Source organism: Manacus vitellinus, unplaced genomic scaffold (assembly GCF_001715985.3).
Source record: "Manacus vitellinus isolate BGI_N305 unplaced genomic scaffold, ASM171598v3 scaffold_19_pilon, whole genome shotgun sequence".
Lineage (NCBI taxonomy): Eukaryota > Metazoa > Chordata > Aves > Passeriformes > Pipridae > Manacus > Manacus vitellinus.
The window spans coordinates 11,317,465-11,342,130 of record NW_021939395.1 but is presented as its reverse complement, the minus strand read 5'-3'; the positions used below and the strand labels follow the sequence as shown (position 1 = coordinate 11,342,130).

General features: G+C 48.2%; 2 protein-coding genes across 2 annotated transcripts in view; one reads left to right on the top strand and one right to left on the bottom strand.

Annotated features, from left to right (window-relative positions):
* Positions 1 to 1,010: 1,010 nt before the first annotated feature.
* Positions 1,011 to 18,992, bottom strand: SLC9A6 (solute carrier family 9 member A6). The gene is made up of 15 exons (XM_029959202.1): positions 18,759 to 18,992; positions 18,306 to 18,383; positions 17,575 to 17,651; positions 16,558 to 16,670; positions 14,161 to 14,266; positions 10,601 to 10,742; positions 10,251 to 10,356; positions 9,936 to 10,024; positions 9,604 to 9,717; positions 7,910 to 8,021; positions 7,405 to 7,558; positions 7,202 to 7,232; positions 5,893 to 5,972; positions 5,179 to 5,284; positions 1,011 to 4,376 (listed from the first exon to the last, which is right to left on the bottom strand). The coding sequence occupies exons 1-15, from the start codon at positions 18,990 to 18,992 to the stop codon at positions 4,101 to 4,103; spliced, it is 1,818 nt and encodes a 605-aa protein (XP_029815062.1). The 3' UTR covers positions 1,011 to 4,100.
* A 33-nt stretch (positions 18,993 to 19,025) lies between these two features.
* MMGT1 (membrane magnesium transporter 1) overlaps positions 19,026 to 24,666 on the top strand; it is a 12,161-nt gene continuing 6,520 nt past the window's right edge. The window contains exon 1 of the mRNA XM_008930719.3: positions 19,026 to 19,037. Coding sequence (XP_008928967.2) covers positions 19,026 to 19,037 — 12 coding nt within the window. The remainder of the gene's footprint in view (positions 19,038 to 24,666) is intronic.

The following is a 24,666-nucleotide window of genomic DNA, read 5'->3' as shown; positions in this document are numbered from 1 at the left end:
GAGTCTGACCCAAGCCTGGGTTGGACAGCATGTATTCAGTGGAATTAGTGGAGGTTATTCCAACTGTCAGGATTTTTAAGTGTGATAGTGTCCAGTGGAATTAGCATCATTTCATAGGAAGAAAATGAACACCATTGTCTCCTGTCCCACTCCTGTGTCTCCCAGCACAGGCCACCCACAACCAGAGCAATGCTGGACAAGCCCCTCTCGCTCGCAGAACTCCCAGTGCTTTTGTGAGCTGCAGGCATGGCTTTGGCAAAGCCCAGCAGGAGAGTTCAGGGTGTGCCACCCCCCACAAGGACCACAGTCCCTTTGGAAAGCAGCACAGACATCCCCTCACCTGTTCACTGCTATGGATGGGAGACAAGTGTTTCAGTAGGGTTCAGGGCTATCCTCCCACAGCGACGCAGAGCTATGCACAATGTGGGTTTGCACCATTCAAGACACGAAGGTTGTCCTTTGTGAATCAAAGCCCTCAAAAAGAGATTCCTGAAGTTTCTGAGATGCCCTCTGTACTGAAGGATTGTAAAGCATTTGAACAACTTGCCTCTTCAGCTGCTCCAACAGCAGAGCGTCAAAAAAACGGTATGGGTGGGAGACAGAGGGCAGAATCACCAGCCATGAGCCCAACTGCAAATTCCACAGACCCATGGGATATAAAAGCCTGTGAAAGCTCAGGAGCCTCGATTTTGCAAACACCCCATAGTAATGCCTCTCACACAGGTCCACCCATTGCCTCGGGGCAGGTGAGAGTGAGCAATGCTACCCCAGCTGGGTTTGCTGCTCCTGGAGGAACCTGGGAGCTGCAGCAGCTTTTAGCAAACAGCATCTGTCCACCCTCTGTTCCTGGGAGGGAGGATGGCCCCAGGGCTGGGCTGTGTCCCAGGAGCTGGGAAGGCAGGAGTGTGCAGCCCAGCCCACCTTGGGGTCCAGCATCCTCATCCGTGGCTGCTGCCCTCCTTACCCACTGGCCAAGGGCCGTGAACAAACCGGTCTGAGAAGGTCGAGTGGCACGTCGTCACTTTGCTACAGATTTATTTCCGTGTGAATTAATGAAACGGTACACACAATTCCAAAAAAAACCAAAAAAAATAATCTTTTATAGGCCCATAATCCTTCTTTCACAGTACAACGCAACAGTAAAGGATTTAGTCAGTGTAAACAGAAGGTCCAATAGTGATCATCAGCTATCACAGATCAGCTGCACAAACACCACAGCTACGGGGTTAATGCCATTACCACACAAATCGACAGTACCAGTACAAATTATAACTTTACCTACAATGCTTTTTCATGTGCAAAAACCATGAAAATTCAATTTACAGAAGAAGGGCACCATCTCTAAATCTCCGTGGGTGCTGTAAACTGCCTCCTCGGGGCTGTCTTATCTATTTGGCAATAGGTCTCAGGCCCCAATTCTCCAAGGTACCTTTAACTCCATCTGCAGCACACAAACATCAGGGCTCTACATCTGCAAGCCACGCATTTGTGGATGCTCTGCTGCAGCAGAGCAAAGAAAATAATCAGCTGAGGACAAATCCGAGTCATTTATTAAATGTCTCCTGAACTGGAGCTTAGATTCATTCATTCACCAAGGCTTTTCAAAACAGTCCTGGTTGTATTATGTATGGATCATGAGTTCACAGGTAACTCATAAAATTATAATTTGTAACTTTCTTTTTTCTTTAATGTACTAACTGAGCTGCTACTGCAGTCAAAAGTTGAGGCTTATGGTAATGTGTTGGCAAGCTTACAGTGAGTGGGTAAATTATTGAAGTTGAAAGGTCAGAGAAAGAGAGGAATGCTACCACAGCAACGGTAAAACCTCACCCTGGGGCACCTCAGGTGGGAATTTGCACCTCAGCTGGGGATGCCTGGGAGGGAGCCCAGTGCTGCCATTGCTGATGGGACCACGGGCTGTCAGGGGGAGCAGAACTGCTCTGCACCTCCAGCTGCACCAACTCTGTAAATTGAATTCATAGTCAGGCGATACAGGAAAAAACAAGAGGTAGTTATTTATCATACCTCTTCGAAAAGGCAGAACAAACAAAAAACAGGATGTAGAAGTGATGCAGTAAACCTAAAATCAACAGGTTCCTACTTTTTTTTTTTTCTTCTTTTTTTTTTTTGGATTTTTTTTAAACACATGAAGTTAAGTCACAGACATCATATAAAATGCACACTCACTTTATGGAATTCCTGCATAGTAGGAAACAAAGGCCAGCGCTAATCCAACAGCAATGTTAACAGCGGGATGCCATTTACAGGTGCAAGGAAGATGCCCTATCCAAATATAAACAGAGCATTACCCCCCTTCCAGGGGATTCCTATGGCAACACTTACACATTTTGTTCTGAAGGAAAAAGAAAGCATTTTCTTGGGGATAAACTGCCAAAATAATTGGTTTCACATCCATAATTTTAAGGCAATGTTACTTAGACCTGAGAAAATGAAAAACCAAAAAAAAAACAAGTAAATTTATTTTCTCAACTATACATATATACTTGAAATTTCAGGATTTTCTGTCTCCTCCAACTCTCAGGTGGTGCTGGGGAAAACAGGCATGGGGACACTGCTCTGAGGTCTCAGGGTCAGATCCTGAGCGATGCAGAGTTTGTTCCAAGGACAGCTAATGTGAGCTGTGAGTGCCTGAACTCACCTGGCTCTTTTTCATATATTTTTATTTTAAACACCTCTGTTTAAGCCCTCTGGAGAGGGTTAACTCCAGAACAGGCCTGTAGTGCACTAGTAACCCTGAAAGGTTTGTATAGCAAAACCGTAGATAAAATAGACAATAAAATTACATACAGTAAATTTCTGTGATTCCCCCTTTTCAGGAGAAAAAGGATGTCAGGGTTAACAGTTTCACTGCACCTTTAGCCATTCCTATAACTACAGAATAAATCCTTTAACACTAGCGTGAAATCGCAAATTGTTCTGTGCTCTTTCCTGGAAAACAGAAGTTTAAATTAAAATAAAAAAAAAATCAACTCGCAAACATTTCTCATTAAATGGTAAAAGAGACATGAGAAAGGTGGGGTGGGTTCTGCAGACACACAGCATGCTGAGGAGTTACCAAACGAAGTGCAATGGTTTTCAACTCTGTGGGAGGACGGACGGACGGACGGCTCCCCTTCAGTACCACCTGGATGCCCAGTGCCTCTGGAGAGCCCCGGAGGCACCGTGTCCATCTGCAGCCATAAAGCTCGTGTTTGAGGCTGCCTGGGCTCCATGGCCCCATGTGCAGCTGCAGTAGCTCTGCACACCTTGGCTACACCTGTGGCTGCAGGAGAAGGGATTCGCTCGCACAAGGACACGGTCGCTTCCCAAACGTGAAATTTAATTGCCAATTGATGGCTGGTTCTAGAAAGCTGCTTGAGTCACAACTGAAGGATGGACTCAGCCCTAAAATCTGTGCATGCCTGGTTCTGTGGGATCGCCTCCTTCAACCATCCCTCTCTCCTGCTCCCATCTGAGCAGCCAGACACCCACAAGCCTTGCTGTCAGCTTTGGCCGGGGTCTGCCATGAGCTCACTAAAGCAGGGCTTGGGCAGAGGGTCACTAAAAAGCAGAAAGTCTCCAGGTTCCCACAAAGTGAACAAGTTTATCACCATCCACTGCCTGGCAAGAAGGTCTGTGGGCAGATTTTTTACTGATATTTCAAATGTGACTATCCAAAAATCAGAGACCAAAAAAAAACAAACCAACAATCCTCATCTGCCTAGAAAGCGATTTCCACTGCTCACCAGCACCTCCCTACCCTCCTCTCCCAAGTTCAAAGGATGAACAGGGAGTCAGTTCCTTTACCTACCCGCTGGGAACTAAACCCTTCATCAAATCACACATTAACGAAGCTCACTGTGTGCAAAAGACTCTTACGCTAAAACAGTTCCACCCTACGTAGTGCAGTCAACACAGTTTTTAACTTAAATTTGCAGCTTGTTCTTTACAAGTGCTTGGCAGAGAATATTTATATTCTTCTGACACCATATAAATAATATTTATACAGCTTAGACATTTTGAGACATGCATTAGACTTTAGGTAGTACATACTTCTTGATCATATATGCAAATATTACTGTCAATTAAACTGAGCAACCTTATGCTGGACCGTGTCTTGCGTTATCCAGGACGTTTGATGGGGGCTCTGAATCGTCCATGGGCAGGACCAGGCGCGTTCCCCGGATTACGAGTTCATGGTCCCCAAAAGCGAGCTCCCGATCCAGCGCGTCCTCCGAGCTGTTCCCCACGAACCGCCGCGACGTTCCGCTGGACACGACGGAGTCGGTGTTGACAGTGGAGTCCCCGTAGGTCAGACTGATGTCCCCGTCGTTCAGAATGAGGTCAGAGTCATCGTCCTTCAGCTGCTCCTGATTCTGGGGAACAAACGGGAGGGAAGTGCTGTTGAACTCCTCTGGAACAGCTGTTTGCAATCACACGGTGATGGTGAAGGAGCAGACTGAGGCACCGAAGCACAGACTCTGCTGCACCGTGACCATAACAGTACACACCACACACACATCTCTGAGCCCAGGTGACTTGCACCACACACTGATTTCTCTGCACACTGACTAAAAGGGCTCTCCCAGCTCTCCTCTTTCTGGTGCCATACCCAGATACATGGGGAATGCAGTTTGTGTGGCCTTGACAGGACCAAAATACCTATGAGCACAGAAACCCCATCACTGACCCCCCCCAGACACCTCTGGTTTGTCAGGGAACCTGATGCTGATACTTTGCAGACAGGGCAAGAAAACTCCTGCCATGGAGAGCTGCTGCTGCAAGGGGCTCCTGAGCATGGCAATGCTGGCAATCTTTCTGGTTGTGAGTGATGCAGCTGGAGGGGTTGCAGAAATAGCTCAGCTGCAAGGCCAGAAGAAAGCAGGAGATGATAAATTGTGTGTCCTCCCAGCTGGGCCTGGGAAAGGACAGCAATGGCAGCTTCATTGAGCCAGTCACTGAGAAACCACCACGAATACACCACAAATCCCTTCATGACCATACAGTGGGCTGGAAAAGCAAAATGCTCATGGGAATTAGCTCACCCATCAGCCCCAATATCTGATCTCCCCTCTGGCTCCCAGCTCGATGCTGCAGAGCAGCATCCAAAAGAAACACAGAAAGATAAACACGTCAGACCCACCAACCCTGTGACAGAGAGGACACCGATGGACTCACCTCGTATGCCTGCGGACTCGTCAGGCACCGGGCAACGGGCCCACAGCACCCTGGGAGCGTGGTGGTCAGCGGGGGACCACTGTGTGTCAGGAGAGGCTTTAGATAGCTATGGAGAGGGTTAAGGAAGAAACAGGAACAGGATGATGGCGGTAAGTTAAGGGGTGGGATGGCAGCAGTGAGGGAATCAGTGTCTCAAGGAAATCACAGGAAAGAAAGAAACACAAGTGCCTGGAAGCTCAAAAATTATAGGGATGAGAAACATGAATGCAACCAAACAGAGCAGAACATGAGTCAATCAGGACACAGCCCTGGTAAGATGCTCAGCAGCATCATTTGTCCCATCAGCCTGTGCCTCTCAGACGGACACCACTCCTCCCCTAATTCATAGCACAGCACGTGAAAGGGAGGGGCACAGATTTAGCAAGAGGGCTGCAAATGAGAAGCCCCGCTGCCCTTCCTGCCACTGGGATCAAGGAGCCCCTGGGATTGCAGCCTTGGAGACCCCAGCTTTCAATGGAGCTGCCTCTGTGTTCCCACTGATGGCAGGTGAAAATGGTCATTTCTCACAGACACGAGTAGGTGCAAACCAAAACCCAGCAGTGTAACGGGAAAGCTCCTCTGCTAAGCAGGGAGAAAGTCATGCTCCAAGTCCACAAGGGCTGCTTGGGGCAGTGGGATTTGACAAGGCACGCACCGACCGCCATCCAAGGATACTTGTGATCGAAGTTGTACCACATGCGGAAGAGCCAAGCGCTCTCGGCCTTCGTACTCCTCCTCTCGCTCTCTGGGACACCCTGTGGAAGAGCAAAACATTAAACAGGGGCAGGGCTACGTGCAATGACCTGGATCAGGGCTAGGAGACCCCACAGGACACTGGATTATCCCCAGGGGACATAAGAAGACACACCTTCCCACTGTCCCTTCAGAAGAAACCTTTGGGTTTCACTGAGTACAAGGACATTCACACCACAACAGCCTGAAGGTGCTTCCAGCTCACACTCTGCATTTAGCAGCATTTAGCAGCCTTAGGGAGGTGATATCAAAGCACAGAGTGACCATTTTTCTGCTAGAGCCTTCCAGTATCCGGCCCCAAGGTTAAAGTGCCTCAGAGCCAGCGGCTCCATCCAGACATCATATTTAATAGTGACTGACAGGTTCAGCCTCCATCAGATCTCGCCTGAGATTTCTGTATGCAAATAATTGTGTGTTATGGGCACTCCAGGCTTCCTTTTAGTCAGAGAAAAAAAAATAAAACCATTTGGAGGGGACTATGAATACAATTATATATTTCAGAGAAATCTGGCTTACAGGTTTATGGCTCTGGGCTGCCTAGAGCATTTGATGCTTTCTCTCCAGGAGGTGAAAAGCCCAATAAATGGCTCTGAATAAAATGAACCTCCTCCAAGGCGCAGAACCCACACTGAAATCAAGGAGAGCCACAGTCACAGCACGACCAGGCTGCAGATGCATGAGTGAGACAGCTCAGAGCTAACAGGCAGGAAAACTCCCAAGGCACCAGCATTTAGCTCAGTGTGGTCAGTGGTTCTGGGCCTGCCCCATAACTCCCCACAGGAAACAGGGAGCAAAGGAGGGGTTGAGGGTATCCATGGGTAAAAGCGGGACAGAAGATGCTACATAAAAGCAGTCAGTAAATGGTGTTTCTGTACTGCCCTGGATGCTTGGATGAGGTAGAGAGCCTCCATGTCATGCTCATTTTGGGATTTATTTCAAATCCAGCAAGGGAGAGATCAGTCTATTGCAGCAGCAACGTGGACTGACTAAACAGTCCAGCATTACTTCTGTGTTCTTCTTTCCAGATGAGTCAAAGCAAGGCTCATTCTAACCCCAGACAGCACAGAAAAACTGTGACTCCCACTGACTGCAAACTCTTTCACCAACGGAGCTAAAAACTCTCCCACAGCTGGAAGGAAGCGGAGAACAGATGGGCATTCACAGGGTCTCGATGTAACCCCTGCCCCAATGGGTGCAGTGCAGATCCCTCTGCAGAGTGAAATCCACTCACCACGTTCTCCTGATCTGCATCCACACCGACCCTGTGGAGGGGAAAACAAGCACAGGGTTACACACACAATGCCAGGAGGGTCCATGCCAGGCTCCAGGGGGGAAGGATGTGATCTTCCTCTTGTCTCTTTAAACCAAGCAGCTTAACCGAAGAGCAGGAGGAGGGAGAGGACGTGCTGTGGCAGGAGAGCCCTGTGCACTCACCGGATGTTCAGGCAGGACAGCATGGCCGTGGTGCCCCCGCCGAACACCCACACCGTGAAGAAGACGATGAGGAGTGTTGTGCTGAACATCATCTGCCGGGCGTACGTGGCCGTGTCGCGGATGGCCAGGGCGAAGGCCATGGCTCCTCGCAGCCCTGCCAGGGAAGGGACACTGCAGCACCCAGGTCAGAACAGCCCACCCCCACTGCCAGTGGGGTTTGCACCTTGCTGCCCCACATCTGGTCCTGCCCCTTGGATGGCACATCCACAACCAGAGAAGAACAGTGATGATTTTATCATCACTCCTGTCCCACGCCATGCACTCAAAGCGGGGCAGGAGGAGCTCATTCCCACACCCCCAAACCAAGGCATTCACACTGCCCAGCCTCCTCTCCAGATGTTGCCCATAAGAGATTTAAAGTTGAATAAGGAATATTCCCAGGTTCTCAGGGGCAAGGAGGTGCCAACAGGCCACACGGGTTGGAGGCAAGGCTGCAGTAACATACCAGCAAACATCATCATGTGCTGCAAGTTTGTTCCGATCTTATTTCTTCTCCCCAAATTCAGTAAAAATGACAGTGGGTAAATATTGGCAGCTCTTCCTAGGAAGATAGCAAGCTGTATTTGCACATGTTAAGGAAATTGCTCTTCCTGTGTCTCCCACCACATCCCACCTGCATGGAGAGCCAATTTCTGCTGCCTGACGGAAACGCTGGGGAGCCACAGAAATGCTGGTTGTCGGGCTGCAAGGACAATAAACCAGCTCCAAGTGGAACAGCAGTGTGGTGAGAGCAGGCTACTGCCTCACTGAAGCAAAGCACACACTGCAATTCAGGAGTATCATACAGAGACAAGCACAAATAAACAAGGGAAATGATGAAAGGATGTGTTAGGCAAGTGAGAGGAGAGAAAAACCACCATTTCCACTGTATGCTTTCCCCTGCCAGGTCCATTTTCCACCCCAAGAATTATTTGTCTTCTGTGAAGCTCGAGTTATCACAGCTACGACAACCCCTCTGACATTCCCTGGCATGCCACACTTCACAGCTGGGTTTGAAGCTTTAAGCCAAGTCCCATTCCCAAAGATTATTCAGCAAAATGAAAGCAGCAGCAGTTCAGAAAGAAAAAAAAAGTAATACTCTTTCTGTTTTCATAGCCTGTGAGATACAAGAATCACCAGCCCCTTCATATTGCTTTTTATCTTTGAAGCCGAGTCTTTTAATACCAGCACCCAGATGGCAAAAATAATCTTGGAGCCAGTATTCAGTGCAGCCTCGAATAATGTGGAAAATGCTTCCAGCTTTTATGTTCTTTCCTGAACACCACGAATTTGCATAAGAGACGTATTTCATGATCTCTCTCATGAATGAGCTATTTCATCAGCGAGTTAGCCAGTTCCCACTGAAGAGCCACAGCACAAAATTCCAATATAAACCAGCCAAATGGCATTTCCCTGCTCTACACCTCCCTTACCCCACTGCAACCCCACAAAAGCTCATTGCAGAAATCCAGCTGAGCCTGCTGCAAACCCACAGGCCACATTGGCAAGTAACAATGTTTTATTTATCAGTATAAATGTGTGTCAAGTGAATGCAAAGGGTGAAAATAATTCTGCACATTTAACTGGCTTCCCTGTGATACGAAAAAAAATTCCTTCAAAATCTCTGGTTTTTTTGAGACACACCAGGGCCAATCTCTTGTCCCCGTCAGCATCAGCCTGCAGAAGTGGAAATCCTTTCTCATTACATCATTAAGAGGCATCTACTGTAGCTTTAACTGTGCTGTTTGACCAAAAAAAAGGTTTTTTTCAGGGTTAACAAAGTGGACTAACAGAGAAAAGAGGAAATAAATGGCTAAACCAGCCACTCGTGGTGCCACGCTGGCACGTGACAGCCTGGCATTCGGCATCTTGGTCACACTGAATGACAAGTCCCTGCAGCAGCTGATTCAAATGCCCACGAGAGGAGAGAAGATGGGAGGAAGGAAAAAAAAAAAACAGAAAAACTGGGAAAAGAATCTCCTTATCTTCTTAAAATAACCAGCAAAGGCATCACTACGTGACAGAAATCCCCTTTTAAAAATAAAACTAAACTGCATTGGAGAAAACCAAACCCACTCATTTGAATGAAAAACACATGAGAGGGAATGAGGCACCTCTCCCTTTCTTGCTTTGTCTTATAAAATGGGCTCCAAAGGATACGAAAGCTCCCACCACAAAGGTAGGGTTAAAGACATGGTTCTGGAAGGTGAACAGTGCAAGTCCCATGTAGGAGAAGATGAAGTTTTCTGCCAAGAAATTCAGAAGCTCAAACAACTGAAAGAGAAAAACAAATTAAAAGCGAGTTAGACATAATAGAGATTGTAACAAGAAAAGCACGTCAGCCCATCCATCACCCAATAAATACTTCTGCAGAAGCAACCCTAGTAAAATCCAGCTGTAGGAAGACAGATGCATCTAATTCTGGTTAGAGGGAAGGAAAAAATATTCAACTTGAAATTCAGAGAGGCTGAAGGGGGCTGAGGAGTTCTCACCTGCTTAGTTCTGTGCTGGGACTCTGTAGATAAGTTGTTATAGGTATAATGGGCCTGTGTGATCCCACAGAAGAGCACAGCCACCACACCTGAGGAGCAGAGCATCATGTTAGACTCCTGGTCATGAAAAGGGAGCTGAGCAACACCCCAGTAGTGTAGGGGACTTAACGCAGTAACCCCAGAACCCAGAGAAATTAAACTTCTTTAAGCAGAGGGAGAACCCCGGCTGCAATTGATACTGGAAGAAGCAAAACTCAGTGGCCCCATCACCCCTGCAGATCTCCATCCCAGAGGCAGGGCTGTGCTGGAGCTTGCCTGTAAAGCCGCAGGCTTCAGCCAGCAGGAATGTGCTCCAGGACATCAAAAAGAACAAGCCAGTCTCCAGCAACGGGAACTCCCGAAGTTTCGTGAACTTGGTGACGTTGAAGATGGTTAAGGACAATTTGGAGGGACACTGCAGGCTAAGAGCATATCAAATCTAATTGTGCATCCCATCAACACTATGCAGTCTGCCCTTAAAAAGGCCATGGCACTGCCCTTCCTTAATTTAGGGGAAAAAAACCCATGAAACATCTGGGTGAGATGCAGCACAGCAAAAGAAGAAGCTCTCATGCAGAGAAAAAAAACCAACACTTGGAAAAAAAAAACAACAACAAAAAGGATATTAAAGCTGTCACAACTCCAGTAGCTGCTCCCATTGCAAAAGATCCACTGAATATCCCCAGGAAGATCCCGATGGACTTGAACATCGCTGTGACATCAAACGTGTGGCTGTTGTCGCCCGCTGGCTGATACGCAACTATTGAACTGGAAGAGGGAGGGAAAGCACACACAAAACACTCCTTAGTCTGGAGGCAGAGGCACCTCACGGTGCTACATGAGCCTTGCAAAGTGCCGTGACTGCTGAAGCCACTGAACCTGAGGAATTGGGGAGACACTGCAATCCCCTGGGATTGCAGCACACCCACCCTGTCCCAGGGAGTTTGGGATCCCCCTCCCTACCACCGGCTGTCTGCATTTCAGCCACCCCTCCCAGGCATGGCTCTGCATTTACTCCTAGAGAGCATCAGACCAAAGCCTGTCCCTCAAATGATCTGTCATTTATGATGGTATTTCGGGGGTTTGGCACCAGCTCTCTGTAAAAGCCAAGTGCTGTGGGACCACAAACCATTCAAGTGGGAAGCTTAAATTTCTCCATCGACTCCACCGAGGCGGCTCATGTGAATATCCCCTGGAGAACTGTAACTTCTGCTGTTTTGCCACATTTAACATGCACTACATTTAGTTTGCACTGCTCTGAGTTCTGAAGTGCAATACCACAGGGTAGCAAGGCAGATGGCACCGTGCCATTCACAACAGAACACTATTCTCTGCACCCACCAAACCTCAGCAGACCCTTGTGATGAGATGGCAAACAGGTCTGCCACGCTGATCCCATTACTGAATCTGCTCCCTGCCAAGTCCTGATGAGCCTCGCCTCGCATGAGCAATTCCACTGTTTTACCTGGAAAGGCTGGGATACCGGGGGGCCCTTACCCAGCTCCTAAATCCCATTCATAGACTCCTTACATTGCTTTCTTTGATATAAACTTACCAAAAACATTAACTTCCTAGTTAACAATTCCTTGGCTGGCTCTCTTAAAACTCCTGTATGTGAACTTTAAACACTGTTTAACCTGCTGAGTTATGCTGGAACAGGCACTTACTGCCTTGCACACACATCCTGCATCTTTCTCTCCTAACTACACACTAACATTTTCCTGCAACAAGAATGACAGTCCCCCCCTTTCCAACATATCACGGGTCACTTCCTTTGCTAAACTTCCCTGCCTTTAATACATTTCATTTTTCTGCATTGCCTTTTACACTGCAAGCTGCAGATTTCTCCCTGTGATTTAATTCCTTTCATCAACTCCATTTTTTACTTCTCATTCACCAATGTGCTCTTGTTCTGGGGTTTGGGGTTTCGTGGCTTTTTTTTTTAAATCCAGACTGGTTTCATTTCCCCTCCACAACCAACTCTTTGGGTGTTGGCTTCGTGTTTTAATCTCTTACAGTTCTCCTTCTGGCTTTGGTTTTTGCATCGCTAATAAGACCTTATTGCCAGCTGCCTGTGGGGATCCCCGTGGTGTTTAGTCTCTGTGAAACCTCCCTTTGGAAGAAGCAGGTAGAGACCCTGTGGCTGCATTTACCCCACTGCTCCCAAACCGCAGCCCCAGCACCTCACTGCCCACTGGCTTTCAGTTCTGGGTTCAATTCCTCTTCATCCTGCAACAAGTTCCCTGCTGCTGCAAGCCAAGCCAGGCCAAGGCAGCACAAGGCAGCAACAGAAAGGCACGGGTCCTGCTCTCTTAGCATGGGAACAGACATTTGTCTGGGGCTGAAAGCAGGGAGAAGAGGGGCCTTGGAGCACCCAGCTCCTGGCAGAAACCCCGTGCAAGGAGCTGACAACACTCCCTGGGGCAATCACCAATCCCACGCACTCATCCAGCTGTGGCTGGAGCTCCACTTCACCCTGGAACAGGGTGGGATCCACCACCATCTGTCACCCAGGTGGCAGCTCCTCCAACAGCACAGCCCACCTGCCCAGAAACCACCCACTTCCTCGCCTTCCCAGCAGCTCCTAACTGGGGAGCAGGTCCTGCTGTGCTTGTGGGAGCAGAACCATCCCCGTGTGGTTCGCCCACTTACGCCACTGCTGTGAAACAGGCAAATGCCAAACTAAATTTAAAAAAGGGGAACCATAAGTAGGAGCTATGGACTACTCCTGGAGGAGCTCTCCTCCTTGGCACAAGAGACCCTCACCTCCTTCTTGCATCCAAGACGTGGTTATGTGCAGGTGACTTGAACTACCTGCACTGAATGTGAGATACCTGTGGTGCAGCCTGGGGCTGCCTTACACTGCTTATGGCTGACAGTGAAGACAGACCAGGGCAAGCTTTAAATCAGAGAGAGGACAACTGCTGAGATGCCCTTGAGAAGCGCCTCATGCTGCCAGGCCCCTCTGCCCAAAAACTCTGCAGCAAAATTAAATAACTGCTGACTGAGCTCAGAGCTGCTGCCTTGGTGCAAATTATCCTGTTTTGTAGAGGGGGTGGACTGAGCTCAGCTTGTGGAGAGAGGAAGGCAGGAAATCAGAGCAACAGCTACAAAGCTGGTACTAAAACAGTGCAAGAGGTAAATCACTGCACGCAGTGCCATCACCTACGTGTGATCCACCACAAATTCCATTACTCTGATGCTGAATCCACCCACTCCCACCCAGAACCTCCCAGCACAGGCTGGGAGACCCCGTCCCTTCCTCACTCAGGATCACTTCTGAAACACAATGTGGGCTGTGCAGCGTTTCCCCTCGCACCAGCGGTGACACATCCAGCACAAGAGCCAGAGTGAGCAATACAAACAGTTCCAGAAACCCCAACAGAAACACTCAGTTCAGTAAACACAGCTTACGCGGGTGGCAATTCACAGCTCACAGTAAGTTACTTGCTGCCTCCAGTAAAACCCACACAACCAGCACGCTGGAGTGACAAGTATTCCAGAAATATTTTCTGCATTAGTCTGAGCTATATGTTAAGCTGTCACCATTGCAGATATTATATATTTCCAAACAAATTCCCGCAATGACAACACAGTGAAGAAGCAGATAAAATACGTCCTGCATGCAGAGGACATAAAATATTAAAGAATATAAAACATCCTTTAGAAAGGCAGCAAGCTTCCCCTGTGTTTAGTCCAGGGCATTAACTCCAGCCGTAAGAAGCACCACCTTCTCAATGCACAGAAAGTGGGGAGAAAAAGGAAACAGCTGCTTTACCAGCTATTTCCACCTAAACAAAAGCAGATATTTGTGGATGGGAATGAAGGCAGGTAAGAGAAAAGCCATCAGCAAGGGTTTTCAGCAGGGTCCTGTGGCTGAAATGCAGACATGGTGCTTTTCCTGTTTCAGAGGGACATAAAAACTGACCCATATGGATGGGTCAACTGGCCATAAAAGCAAAATAGAACTATCCATCGTGCAGGGGGAAGTTGTAAGGACAACCTGTAATCCCAAGTCTGCAATGAGGACATGCATCAGAAGGTCACTACAGCTTTTTGGGACACTTAATATGCTCCTGCAAACACCCTTGCTCCTATTTTACAGGAGCAAGGTCAGGTGGCTCCCCCCTCAACACCTGACATGTAACATACATAACAATTAAAAATAAGAACAGAAGACACTTACGAAGACAGCACTATGGCAACGGCATCATTGAGGACGCTTTCGCCAAAGAGAAGGGCATACAGCTCAACATCAACCTGGAGCTCGTGGAATATGGCAAGGACAGTCACTGACAAAGAGAAAAATAGAGAGACGTTCAAAAGGTGCTGTTATTTTGGTGTAATCAAAGACAAAACGTCCCTTATTAGAAAGCTGCCTCACTGCACATCTGTGCCACTCTGCTGTGACGGTGCCAGCTGCCCCCCGTGCTCCCTTTGACAGTCCTCCTTCTGCTATTTCACATTTGGATTTGCTTCATCACTTCCCTCCGCCTCCTTTTACTAAAACACATCCTGGTCTACTGAATCTTTTGCAGGCAGACATAAAGCTCTGCTCTGACCTTCCTGGGGGTCTGAGCTCATGGTGCCAGTACCCCAGTACCATGCTGGCAAGAGCCATCCAGCTGTTGGGATGCCGTTAGCTCGGAGCATCAGGGAGAGTCTTCCTCCACCTGCAGAAGACCGGGAGGATCAGGCTTGTCCAGAACAATGACTGCCTTTTCCTTCCATTCCTAATACTTCGAGATAAATCTGCAGATTCAACACAGGGTGACACACTGGAAGTGCCAGCACAGATGTGTAACAATTCAGACATGACTGGAAAAAAATCAGGCATTGGCTCAGACCCCACGTGGGAGTTTCTGTGATTTACGGCCACACGGCAGATATTGGAGTACCCTCAAGCCCTTCCATGATCCAGAGGCTCCATGAAGATAATGAAAAGCAGAAGGCTTTGTGTATGAGCCTTGCAAAACCATCTAAAGCAAGACAGAGATGGTCATCAATCAGGCACAGGACAGGCTGCTGCCAAGGGCTGAGATAATTCCAATCAACTTCTGTGAAAATCCTTTCAAACAGCACTCAGGGACTCACTGGGGCACACTGGGAGGGTTTAACCCCTTTATGCCCTGGGAGATGCTCCATTTTAACCTGTGTAATCTTCTTGTTCCTATTTCAAAACCTGAAGGAGGGACATGACACTGACAGCTTGCCTGCAGCATTTCTAAGCATTACTTCTACCTACAATCCTGGCCTCTGCCCACCTGCCATCAGACCTTCTACACCACCACCACTTCTGTGGGGTGATCCCCACTTTAGAAATGTGCCCCCATTTCAGTGTTGACTCCCCAGCTAAGTTCCAGGGAGGAAAATCCATCTTGCAGCCACATGGGAACAGCTCCCTGTTCAGGGAACTGAAGGCCTGATCCAACCTGAACAACTGAACACCCAACCCAGGCACGTTTGAAGAAGCTGGGAAATCACTTTTTAAAAAATAAAAATAGCAGCAGTAATAGTCACACCAATACCTGGCAAATCTTAGGGAAACATGAAAAATAAATTATTACAAGCTCATGAGGAATGCACATCTCACACCTCCTCCTGGCAGACAGACATGGCTACTGCCACGCTGTGCTGCGGGTTGTGCTCTGCAGTGTTATTCCTGCATATATGCTTATACATATGGTGCTCCTCATTTTGCTTTTGAAAATAAAAATGACTGATTGTCAAAATGAACAGGTAAAAGTCCCAATTCATCTGGAAATGACACTTGTTTCAAAAGGGCAGAAGACTGGGCTTATCCAGGTGTGTAATCTCTCCATTCCAAGCAAAACTGACCAATATCTGCATTTAAAAATATCCAACAAAAGTACTGTAGCATTAGGAAGGGGGTGATGCTGCCACCCCATGCTGCTCTCAAAAGTAGTAGCCAGTCTACAAAGGAAGGAATTCAAGCCCTGCTCAGCAAAGGGCAGGAACAAAGAGAGGCCTTTTTGCAGTCTTGTGTTTTTACACGAAGTCGGAGCATACAAATAAACAGCTACCACACAAAAGCAATCATGAACTAAGTACAATTCAGTTAGATAAGGCATGTTTTTCATAGCTTTGATTTATAAAGTGCATCAGTAGACCAAGATGTTACTACTGTCCTCAGTACTGCTCATTAAGGTGTTTCATTAATCTAATTTCAATTAGATTAAATCCTATCACAATGGAAGCAGGAGAAAATAGCTCAACTAACTAAAACTATAAACTGAACCCTCCCCACATTAGACATCTTGTTCTGCATCAGCTGCTGGGACACAATGGCAGCAACACAGTGGACCTGTCCCAAAACCCAGCAAAGTCAAGAGAGATTTCACTGCAAACAAGGATTCAGGAAATCAGAGGTTTGAAAACTATGTTACACAAAACTGGAAGGAAATAAAAAAGCACAGAGACAAACTGGATCTCTAAGAATCCCACAAATAAATTAAACTCCAAAATTCAAAAGGAGGGAACTTGCAGAGGTTTCAGACTTTCTTCCCCTCAAAACAGACCAAAATACAGGTAATATGAGGGGAAACATAACGATTTAACATACCTGGGTCAGTAGCTGACACGATGGCACCAAATAGGAGGCAGTCAGTGAAGTAGAAGTCTCCCCCAAGCTGCCCAGTGACTTTCATCAGCGCCACACAGCCATACACAACAGAACTGGTGATTAGAAGAGGCAATTACTCATCTCTGCAGTGCATTAAAACAACATTAAAATGGGCTCAATTCCCCTGAATTTGCCAGATAACCTCAAAAGTTATCCAAATGCCAGAACATCAAGGAACAGGATCAGCTGAGCCTGGTGAAACCCCAGGGCCATGATCTTGGAGGTGAGTGCAGGACCATACACACCAAAGCACCTGCTGCACTCGACCACAAACACAGTGCCAGAGAGGAACTGGGACCAGAACTCCTCAATGAGCATAACACAGCTAAAGAAAAGCAGGAGCCAGGCTTGTGGGATCCCACCATCACTTTTGCAGTGCTCACATGAACACCATTCAGAGGGATGACCTCGGCCTGACTTCGAAATGGCCAAAACTTTCAGCGAGGAACAGATAATGCAGATGCTGAGCTTGCCTGAATCCACTGGACTCCAAACACGCTATGTTTTCCCAGCCTGTGTGCTCAAAGCAAGAATCATCAAGCTCCCTCTGCACAGAGGGATAAATAATTTGAAACACATCTGTGCTCACCAGGCACCTGTGTTTATGATCCTGCCTTTCTACTCTTGTGTCTCAAGCTCATTAGGGCTATGCTTTCAAGAATGTGAAGCTGCTGGTTTTTCAAGATAATCTTCAGAGAACTGTGAAACCTTCCTTGCCATGAATGACTATTACCATGGGATGCTGAGAGAGCACTCTGCAATTAGACAGCAACCACTCTGTCCACACAGCAGCAGTCTGGACAGTAAATAGTATTATTTGCTGCTGCAGAGCAGTAGTAGCAGAGCCTGTGAGACATTTCAGAGCTGGGATTAGCATCTGCAGCTCCAGGCTCAGGCATTGCCTCCAAGCACAGCTCAAACTCCTGTGGAAGAACCTGACCAGCTCCATTTACTCACCCGATCACCAGGCATGAAATGGCAGTGCCGAGAAAAGCGTATGCCAGGATGGATCCCAAGTTTCTGAAGAAGTGCCTCTAGAAGTAGAAAAAAACCACCAAAACTGAATTATATTTTGCTAACAATTTATTTCAAGCCTGCACAGGCACCTACAGTGTCAGCAGCAACTTGGACCCAGCTCAGGCATCATGAGCTGGACACGCAGGAGGTGCCCAGCACAGCACACTGCCAGACCAGCAGTTAAAGCAGCATTAATAAACATGAATATACCATTTTCTTGTACCTGTGTATTTAATAAGGTGCTGTTTCAAGTCCTGGGAACTGATTTCCTAACCCAGCAGCGTTCCTCCTTCCTTCTCCCGCAAGCTAAACAGCATCATTTTCCTCTCATTCCAAGTCAGCATTTCAGAGAGCTGCTGCTTTCTAAAAGCTTCCCACACTCCTATGTGTTTGGAAAGCAGGGATGGCTGAAATGGCCTGGCTGACCTCAAAAATCCCTATGCAAACCCATGCTGGAAACTGTTGAAGTCACTGACCCTTTCCAGGGCAAAGGGACAGATGAGAATGACTGGGGCACTCAGGTCTGCTTCCCTCAATCCTGCATGTGCTGGGGAAAACCATACCCACCTCCACCACCCTGGTCTGCTGAGCAAGCATTAAAGCACTTGCAAGTATTAAAAATTCTCTGGAGGCAGAGGAACTAAAAACGTCGGCACTGTAAAGGCACGTACCCTTTTCAAGCTGTAGCCTGCATAAAATATAATTGGAGGAAGCAAAATGTTGAAAAATACTTCAGGATCAAAAGTCACCTGTTAAGAAAGATAAAAAAAAAAACAACAGTAAAATGATTTGTTAAAACTTTGTAAGACAAAACACAAATAAGAAAGTAATAAATGGAGGAAACCCTGAACCCCCCTCAGGTGAAATGCTGTTGGGTCAACGCCAAGGATGTGTCTTCTGGGATCTTCTGGAGACACATCCCAGAGTCTATACATATACATATATAAATTAAGATCAGCTGAAACTAGAGTTTCATTAGATTGTGTTCAACTTATAATTTATAGCTGATCACAATCACAAGTTTAAAAAACAAAAATAAAATCACTTAACCCAGCAGAGCCAGGACTAACCCCATGGAGCGAGTGGGAAGCACCGCTCACCTCTCCAGTTGCCAACTCCCTTACCTTTCTCAGCATCTCATTATCCTGGACGTTGTTGAGCTCCTGGGCACTGATTTCCCCCTTCAAGGTGTACTCGTAGTACTTCCCACTGACATTGACCAGCAGGGTGGCAGGGCTGGTCTGCACCTGGCAGCTCAGTGTCACGTTGTTGACGTCGCTGGGGACGTGGATGCCATAGCGCAGGACCACTCCGACCAGGACACCTGGGCAGGGACACAGGCTGGTGAGACAAGCCATGGCAAACTCCTGGGATGATCTCTTTGGGCGTGGATGCAGCATCAGGTATGCTGGGATCCTGACACTGCTCAGCTCCTGAGCAGAACCACCAGCCAAATAACTGCCCATGTGAAATCAAACCATCTTCATCCCCCGTCAGCCATGCAAACATTCCATGCTCATGTGGACTTCCTAACACAGCCATGGATGGGTCCTGGAGGCTTTTAATTACCCAGCAATCAGTCAGACCCTCACTCCAGTGCAGCAAACAGCTGACATTGAGGGCACACTGGGTCTCTTGGGGTGAGCACATGGCTGGGCACCTGGGCCAGGTGCTGCTCACGTGTGCCCAAACTATGCACGTTACACCCCAAAACCTGACACTAATACATCAAACTCTTCATTTTGGTAGGGGATTAAAAGCGATACCCAGCAACCACCAACAACACTTTGAGGCTGACAAGAATCCTTTCTAAGGTGCTGCAGCACCATACAGCCTCCTGCCACACCAGCTCTCCCCTTTTTTATAAAACCATGAGAGTTTTCCAATCCAGGCTGACCACCCAGACCTACTCCTCGCCCCTGCAAGCTTCAGTTCTGCACCACAAGCAGCAGCCCCAGGGCAGCCCCAAGACCCAGCTCAACTGCTACAAAGGAGCATCATGGGGTTAATCTGCAAGTCAGCAATTTATACAGCATTTTTCTTTTGTGCTCTGAGGTCTCACATCCAGATTCTCACCCACAGTGTGTTGAGTGCTCTTCTGGCAGAGATTTTTGACATCTGCAGGATGGGGAGGAAAAGTGTCCCACAAGACACCTTTCTGTATAGCCTTCAGCACAAAGGGGTTTGGAAACTTCTTGGTTAAGGCAGCCCCAAGTCGCCACAGAAATCCTGGATCTTAACCCCATTTCTGAACCACACATTTATGAAAAGCTTTCAGACATGTGAGAAGTAAACAGAGACCGCAACACTGAAGGCTTCTCCATTTGCCTCCAAGGACGCTCTCGCTTCCTTGCTGTTGCCTTAATTAAGACCTTGCTCTGTGCTTTCCTACAGGCAGGGCACAACCCCGACTGAAAGGAACACCCAACTCTTTCTGTGCCACCATCTCACAGGAGCAGAGCCTGGATAGGAGTTGTGGCTGGGCAGGACACCATGGGGTTCCAGGGCATTCAGCATCTCCTGCAGCCAGTTCCTGATCTGACACCCACTTTTTGCTTTCTCTTCCCTTGACAGAAGTTTTCCAGGACAAGATTTGCTCCTTTTCCTTTGCCAGAAGAAAAGCCCCCACCTCCCATCCCAAGGGATGCCACACACTGCAGGGCTAACTGAGCACACATCCAGGCCATGAGTGGGGGCAGAGGAGCTGTCTGCAGACAGACTCAGCACTGCTGACCTACCACCCCAGTGACACAGTCAGCTCTGCCCAGGGACTGCACTGAAACTGGGGAGCTTCACCCAAAACTCTGCTCTAACACAGCATTTCTGCAGCACAGGTGAGCTAAAAGGCTACCGACGCTTTTAAGCCATGCACCATGAACCAGGTGCTCCACACATGCTTTATCCTGCACTGAATCACCCCAACAGCAGCAGAACAGGTCACTCTCAGCACATCAGGCATGGTCAGCTCCAGCAAGGAGAGCTGCTTCAGGGCACATCACACTGTGAGAACTGCTTTTGCATCAGCATCACCTACAGGGGACACCAAAGAGGAATTCTATTGCTTACTTTTCTGCTATCCTCTTTGTTCCTGTGATCTTCCCATGATCCAGAAATAAAAGTATAGAATGCAGGCAAGGATGTCAAGCACATCAGGACACCACAGTATTTACACGAGCATGAGGCAGGGGGGTGCAGGGCACCACAGCAGCAACACAAAACACCCTGTCTTCCTTTCACCCAGATGATGATCCCTGAGGTACCATGGGAAACAACCAAAACTCTTCAACGGGACAAAGAGAGCTTCAAAGGGTTAGTTACATCTGCTTATGGCTGTTAGAGTACACCATGTTTTGTAGTCCTCCAGAGCTACCTGAAATGGCCTTTAAAAAGTCTGTCCTTGAAAAAAATAGTTGATTTTAGAGCTTCATGCAGGAGTCAGAACCCTGCAGCAGCAGCAGCAGCAGTTGCCTGCACTTGCTGAGACAGAAACCCACCCAGCAACCTCTTTAATGCCTGGGCTCAGCACTGTGACAGGAGAGGCCACATAGGAGGAAGGAGGGACAGACAGAAGGACATTGCTGCTGGAAATTCAGAAGGGATCCTGACTCACCCGCCTCTCCACTCTTAATCCCTGTCCCAAAGCAGCCCTACATCTGATAGCATCCCTGCTCCTCCTCACTGTCTCACTTATCCAGGCAGCTGTTCCGGCCCTGCGTGCCAGCCGTGCTCCAGACACAGCCAAATTCCCACTCTGGCCAGGAATGGGGCAAGGGAAAAGGGACAGATAAACCTACAATACCTGCCAAGACCACTGTGCTTGAGGCTCCCAAAATCAGGACTTTATCTTGCCCAGTAACAGGCTGCCTGGGAGGCTCCCAGGGCTCTCCAGACCAGGTGGGAAAGGGCAGCATGTGCAAACACACATGTGCACAAATATCTCCCAGGCACCGAGCGTGACCCAGCATTGCCCAGCAGCTCCCAACTCAGAGACACCACTGGAGTTCCCTGCAGGGAAAGCATCCTGCTGCTCCACTGAAAACCAAGCATTCTACCAACATTGAATGCCCCACCAGCAGCCCCTGCTGCCCAACAGTGGACCTCAAAAGAACCCTCCCCAACTAATGATGGTCGCTGGTGGCACTTGGGACAAACCTGCCAAGGTTTTCCTGACACTGAACCCAGTCCTAAGCTCAGGGTACCTGGACCAAGCCCAGGGGACTGTGTTGGTGCTCCTGGCTCTGACAGCCTCTTAGGAAAAGGCTCAGACTCTCCTGGCACTCACAGGGCTGCCCAAGCAGCAGCCCGTGAGCCAGTCCACCAGTATCAACATGCTTTTACAGCCAAAAGCTTTACAAAACTGAGCCCTGGGAGGGAGCTGAGCAGAGGGAACCTGACACCAAGGAAGCTGCCAGCCAAAACCTGCAAGGAGTAGAGAAGCTGAAGGCAAAACCAGTAAATTAATTGAGTTCTTTTATGCGAAGTGCAAGAGATTATTTTCATTGCATTTCTCCCAACTTCATTAAAAAGAACAAAAGCCCATGGGCTTTTTTTTTAAGGTGCTGTTGAACATTTCCGAAGTAAGGTTTTAAATGAAGACTAATATATTACCAACCCAGCACTTAACAACAATGGAAACAGACAGGATCCCCAGGCGAGCATTAGTCTGGACACCGAAAGGAAAGAAAAATGCAGCGAGCAACTGAAGGCATCCTGACAACAAGCAGTTTAGACACACACAGTCCAGGGGCCAAGTGAAAACAAGTACAAGGAAACTAAACTTCTAGAGAAGATCCTGCCACGTCCACCATCAGACCCTGAGAAGAACTGAAACAAAATTATTCAATTAATCATCCTAAACACTGAGCACCTCAGATGTAGGAACGTCATTTTAAACACTGGAATGAAGCTTATGGGTACTAAACACCTGTTTTCTATCACTGTGAAATGATTCCAGCCTGTGTCCAGCTCTTGAACATCAGCTTTGAACTGACAGTGTGATTTCTGAAACAGAAGTCCACCCAGAGCAAGAGATTATAACTTTGAGTAAAAACACAGACACCAAGGAAACTGATGTGTTTCACCAGAAGAGTTGTATGCAAGAGTTTAATTTGACTTAGTTGTTGTCAGTTTTCTTAAACAGAAAAAGACAAGCTTTTGCAAATTGTTTCTCTTGCCCAGATTTCAGAGTCTGTTTTGCAGCCCTTCCACATTTTCAGTGAACTTCCCTGGGGTTGAAAGCAACACAGGGAGCCAGGACAGCAATACCTGCCTTCTTCCCTGCAGATTTTAAGTTGTCATTGTAAAACAACAGCATCTCACCACTCCTTGGGAAATTACACATCCCTTTTTCCATGGCAGTTGCCACTACTTGAGAAGCCAAAAACCTTGATGCCAGGGAAAAACTTGGGATTTTCTGCATGATCAAACAGGTGACATTACTGATTTTGCCAGCAATTCTCTGAGCACAGTCTGCAGAACAATAGACAGAAAAGATGCATTTCATGGATCAGTAGGAGACTGAAACAACCTGGATTGTGCTCTGAGAACACTGACAGCACTCAGGTAGGTGAGAGAGAATGGAGGATCAAGAGGAAGAAAACTCCAGGAGAAGAAGAACAAGGTTAAGGGCAAGTTTGAAAGCATGAAAGGAATAGAAAGTTGCGTGTCAGGAATGCTGGGGCAGCAGAAGGAAGACCTTCCCCGCAGCACAGCTCCTGTCCTGGGAGGTGACCACCCCTGCCCTGGGCAGGAGGCCATCGGACACCTGCGCCCACCTCAGCCGTGGCTCGAAGGAATCTGAAAAGGCTGACCAGGATTTTGTGCCTCTGGGCTGACGCAAGTGTCTCCACCCCTTCATCTGGAAGGACACTTCAAATTAACTGAAATTTAGGATCACAAAAACCAAAAGCCAACAGCCAGAATAGGTCAAGTTACAGCCTTCAGAACAAAGCTTTCTGCTGGGCGGGGGATTCTGCTCTGACCAAGTGTGGTCACACATCACCCACAACCAGCCAGGGCAAGGGCAGCACAGAGGAGAGACACTAAGCACAGCATGCAGTAGAACACGCCTTCTCAATCCTGGACTCAACAAATCTTGTCTAGATAAGGATCCCTGACCATGTTAATCACATCCCCACAACTCCCAGTCCTACTTTGGTTGAACTCCGGATAACTCAGGCAGAGCCACATATGGCACCTCCATACAGTGATTCAGGCCACTTCACGAGGCCTGAATGTCACCTCACTAAATCACAGGCCACTGCTAAAACCCAAATGGCTACAGACCCACTCCCCTGACCCACAGCCTTGCTCCACTTCTTGTGAGAACACACATAGGCTTCCTCACCAAGAGGTCCTGTCACAGCAGGAGGAGGAAACCCAAAAGTAAAAGCTGGTGTATACAGGTCCCCGAGAGGCAGAATGCAAGGCTGCTGGCTCTGCATGACAGAGGGTAGAAGCATCCCCCAAAGAGCCTCTCCACTCTTCTTGGACAGCTTCTGGAAATTTGGACGCTCTAAACACAGGATGGAAACAAAGCCTCTGGCCCCAGCAAGCAGGATCACAGAGTGGTTTTCAGCTGGAAGGGGACCTTGAAGATCATCTACTTCCAAGCTCCCTGCCACAGGCAGGGACACCTTCAACTAGACCATGTTGCTCAGAGCCCCATCCAACCTGGGATGGAAGACCCTCGACCAGTGCAAAGCCTTTGACCAATGCAAGAACTGGTGTGTGCTGCCCCAAGTCCTGGAGCAGGTAAGTGGGACTTGCCAGTGCTCAGTGATGAGGTTTTGAGGCCGCCTGTGGAAACCCAACCAGCTCCTCACCGTCTTGGGAGACTTGAGAGTAACTCTGCCCTCGAGAGCCCTCTGGTATCTCGGGTTTGGAAAACAACCAACCCTCCCTCCAGCAACACCCAGATAAGGCTGAGCACGGGGCACGCCAGGACAGGGCGACAGCCCGGCTGGTCCGGGCGACACGGCAGCACCCAGCTGCACCCGGGATGTGTCCCCCGGGACCCCCCTGGACCCCCGC

Bases quoted from the DNA above. Each gene is read 5' to 3' on its own strand.
- SLC9A6 (XM_029959202.1), bottom strand. From the start codon at position 18,992: ATGGCTTGTCTCACCAGCCTGTGTCCCTGCCCAGGTGTCCTGGTCGGA. The intron at 18,384-18,758 runs GTAAGGGAGTTG...CTTTCTTAACAG, and splicing joins ATAATGAGATGCTGAGAAAG to GTGACTTTTGATCCTGAAGT. The intron at 5,973-7,201 runs GTGAGTGGATTT...GCTCTTCCACAG, and splicing joins ATGCAGATCAGGAGAACGTG to GGTGTCCCAGAGAGCGAGAG.